The 4,380-nt window shown below is 31.1% G+C and overlaps 1 protein-coding gene across 1 annotated transcript in view; it reads right to left on the bottom strand.

The window, feature by feature from the left end:
- Positions 1–2,842, bottom strand: part of LOC106678507 (odorant receptor 85b) — a 5,509-nt gene extending 2,667 nt beyond the window's left edge. Inside the window, exon 1 of the mRNA XM_014417049.3 lies at positions 2,038–2,842. Within this exon, the coding sequence (XP_014272535.3) occupies positions 2,038–2,831 (794 nt within the window). The 5' untranslated portion in view covers positions 2,832–2,842. The remainder of the gene's footprint in view (positions 1–2,037) is intronic.
- Between the last annotated feature and the right edge of the window lie 1,538 nt (positions 2,843–4,380).

The following is a 4,380-nucleotide window of genomic DNA, read 5'->3' as shown; positions in this document are numbered from 1 at the left end:
TAATTAATAATAGTAATAAAAAGTAATCAAAGGTATCATATCTGTTACTCAGTGGTTATTTTTTAAGACACAAGGTTCAACACTTCTTAATTTTACAAGAGAACAGTTTAAACAGAAATATATCTAATTTTTTTTTTTTTTTCACCCATAACTCCCAAAGGGTGAATCCAAGCAAAAATATTATTAATTATCTGATAAACTGTTATTAAGTTATCATTAAATTACTGTCAAATTTTTATTAATTTAAGTAAATTTTTAATTTTCATTATTTGTTAATGAATGCTCAAAAGTAGCAAGTGAAGTATTTTAATGAACAACTTCACATATGTTGTTTTTTTTTTTTTAAGTAATAAAATATTAAAGAGCTTATTGTGATTCCTTGTTAATAAATTTTCCCACAGAAATTGCTACTAAATATTTCTCTATTAAGTATCTACTATATATCTGCAAAATCGTAATATGGATATAAAATCTTCCATCCTTATTTGATGACCTTTGGTACAGTACAAAAGTCAATTATTTTCTGTAAATAATGACAAAATGTCCCCTTTCACCTGGAATTTCTGGAATTTTCCAGTGAAAAAAAGTTATGAACAAAATTAAACATTTTTAGTGCGTAGCTCAGAAAGAGTACGTTTTTATTTCAGTCATTTTACGAATCGAATTCTCTTTCTGGAGAATAAGAAAAAAATATTACAGATTTCATTGAGCTATATTATATTCAGAAAAAATTTGTTTTAAAAAAATTAATAAAAAAATATTCACCTTAATTTATTTGAAAGATTTTTTTTTCTTCTGTTGACCATTTTTTATTATAGCAATTTATACGTTAATGCATTCGCCAGAATGCTCAATCTCTGCTCTTTATCCTAAATTAACTTTAGATCTAGATTTTATGTCGTCATAAGGACGACATATTTTTAATTATAGTTTCAAATAAAGAAAAACTTTTATTTTATATCTTTGGTTCTAATTTGTTTAATTAAAACCAGTTTGTACCCTTTGGTAGAGTTTATAGAGCCCTAAACGTTATTAGCACATAGCTGAATTTTTTATTTTTTTGTTTGGCCGGAGAAATTCTCGGGTCGGTTATTAAATTCTCTAAAAAAAAAAAAATTGAAATTTTACTATTATTAGCAAAGATACATGTTGATATTTTGAGCTATATTTTTAGAGATTTAGATTATTGGCAGGTCCTTTGAAAAATTTGTTTACTTTTTATTATAAATGAAATTCGGTCCGGGTGCGGTCAAATAAAACTCAAATAGTAAATCGGTGTACTATTCTTATTTTTATTCCTACGTTGTAGGGCTTCGTCAGGGCTAAAAAATATACAAACACTTAACATAATTACAAAAAAAAAAAATAAGTGGAAAATAAAACTTATAATTAAATATTATAAACAATAAATGAAAACGGTAATAGTAACAGATAAAGAGAAGAAATATTAAAGAAAGCACAAATTAAGAGATGCAAAGGTATAAGAAAGAGTCAGAAAAGGGATAAGAGTGTCAGCCTGACGTTAGCTCAAATAAAAATAGTACACCAATTTACTATTTGAATTTTATTTGACCGCACCCGGACCAAATTACATTTATTGATATGGTCAATCAACAATCTTACCACTTTTTATTATAATTTGAAGGCTATTTATTCCCGACCATTTTAGAGGCTAATTTGAGGGATTATGTATCGCATTATAGATCTTTATTGGACCAGTATTATGAAGGAGACAACAAACATGTTTTCGATTGGTATTACTAAAAACATTGTATATTTAAAAGCAATTTATGTTTCTAAATCATAATAATAATAATAATACACACGTATATATTTAATTTTAAATAAATACAATAATTAATATTAAACTTTGAATTGTGTTCACTCAATCTTTATCGTCTTCAAAAACTAGCAATAGCGAAGGATTGCCGGGTTTGCTAGGTTTATATGAAAATTAACAAAAAATATAAAGTATATGTTGATATAGTTTTAACTCTTTTATTTTTTAGTCATTACACTAAGATTTAAATAAAATACCTGAGAAGCCTGTCATAGTCCAGTAGGATAGCTCTTAACTCACTATTCATGTAATGTAATTCGTTTTTGGATTTACTGTAGACAACGTCAGAAATTTTCAGAGTCGATATGTGATGGCCCAGTACTGTGAAGTGGGCACAGAGACACAACAACGGCTGAATCATGACGCATTCGAACAAAGATATCAGAGATCCATGAGACGACATTAAAAGCATCTCGTAATAAAATACGATATAGTTCCAGGGCGGTCTTGAGAAAGGAAAAGGATACCAACCTCCAAGTATCTTCTTGGACACGGCTCCAGTGTCGTCCACACCGTCAATTCCAGGCACTATGATCCAACTGGACATGCATAAAATCATACTAGCGAATGCCATAACGCATGCCACGTTCGAATATCTCGCCCATTGTTTATATATTTCTCTGACTTTTGGCATTTTGTGCGGCGGTATACACGATAAGAAATCTTGTTTTAACAAAGTAAATATGTCGCACTGTTCCTCTATTCTGTACCAAAAAACGGAAACTTTCAGAAATACTTGTATGCATGGAAAGCTGTTCAGAAATAGAAATGTGAGTTTTTCGACATTGACGTGTATGACGAACATACTGACTAGTTGAAACAATACGTATGGCAGTGCGTAAAATATTGAATACGCTGTGAGGATGTTCAAGCCGATGGTCCTTCGCCTCGTGGTGAGGTAGGTGTTGATGGCGTTCCAGAGTCCTGTAGACTTGAGGAGGAAGATGCTCATACCTTCCAGGAGTTGCGACTCTTCTATTGGAGCTCTCATGGCGAAGTGGTTCTACTCAGCCCTTCCACTCAATTAATACACTCCCTTCGGAGCTTTATTTATGAACCAATTGCCTCCGTAATCAGGAAAAGAATAATTCATTTCAATTAGTGACACTAATTGAGATTATTTTTTAACCGAGTTCTGGCGAGCCCTTATTAACAAGTCTGAGGCTCATGCTCTGGACCTAGGCATGAATAATGCCTTCTCCTTCCATCAAACATTATTCCCATCTCTAGAACCCTAAAATATGTTTATTTATAGCAACAGAAAAATAAAAATGTTTTGTTACAAGATTTCCCTCTTTTTCGTCTTAGATCTTTTTTTTTTGTTTTTTCGACTCCTTTGTCACAAAATAAAATCATACATAAAGACCTTAATGTAACCGATCTAGCCCGAACCAGATATCATTCCTTCCATTATAAACTCCCTAACCTTCCAAACTCCTTGCTTACTCTTCCATTACTAAAAATACTCCGAGGCGCCTAAAAAAGATTGCCACGTAAGAACGTCACTAGAGTGGTACTAATGGGTAGTTTATCTACACGCCTGTATCATTCCATTATAAAATTACATCAAATTTACTGATATATTATTATGTACTGTTGTAAATTTCAATAAAGACATTAAAAAAAACAATATGTTTTTCAAAAATCACAAAAATTGTGAGTTCACACACTTGCTCAAAACTTGTGGACCTAAGTTTGTGGAATTTTGATAGATTGGTTGCCAATGGGAGCAAGGTTATATATGTCTGCGTATATATGTAGATGCATGCATATATTTATAAAAACATTTGATTTAATTGACGTGTTCTATATGACTTTTTACTTCTTTTATTATTGATTTAGAATAAGGATTAATTTTATTTTGTTCTCTAAAATATATTTATTTTTTCAGTTTCGGTTAACTATGCCTTCAGATAAATTAGAAATAGTTAAATTAAAATGTAATAATGTTAAGTTTGCATAAAAAGGACTTAGCGTCTTTAACGTCCGTGGTAGACAATTAAAAAGCCAAGTTCATTTCCATGGAAACGGGAGACAGTCTCTTTGAACTGAGTTCTCTATTTCTCCATTTTTCTACTTTGGTTAGTTATTAAATTTTTCATCGTTCATATTTATACACTTTTGTATTGTTAACAGTACAAAATGGTTAATTATTTAACCATTTTTTTAAAAATTATTTTTGTGAACCCATGACCTCTTTCCCTACAGTATCCTTTAATAATACCCCACTTATTCCTGTCAAACAGATCCGTTCCTTAGGACATCTCGACAAACGACTGACATGGAATCCTCATACAAGACTAAAAAGACAAGAAACTGCTCGTAGATTCCGACTATTGCATTATTTACTGGACTAACGGTCTAAATTGCCAATCCAATACAAATTACCTATTATAAGGTCTATATGGACATACGGAGTTGAGCTATGGGGCTCCACTAAACCATCTAATTCCTCCAGAATCCAATCCTTACAGTCCAAAATCCTTCGTAAAATCCTTAATGCTCCTTACTTTGTCACAAATCAAGTCATCCATCAGGAC

Source organism: Halyomorpha halys, unplaced genomic scaffold (assembly GCF_000696795.3).
Source record: "Halyomorpha halys isolate HHAL.00 unplaced genomic scaffold, Hhal_1.1 Scaffold11.1, whole genome shotgun sequence".
NCBI lineage: Eukaryota > Metazoa > Arthropoda > Insecta > Hemiptera > Pentatomidae > Halyomorpha > Halyomorpha halys.
Note: the sequence above shows the minus strand (reverse complement) of the source record. Positions and strands in the feature narration are given on the sequence as shown.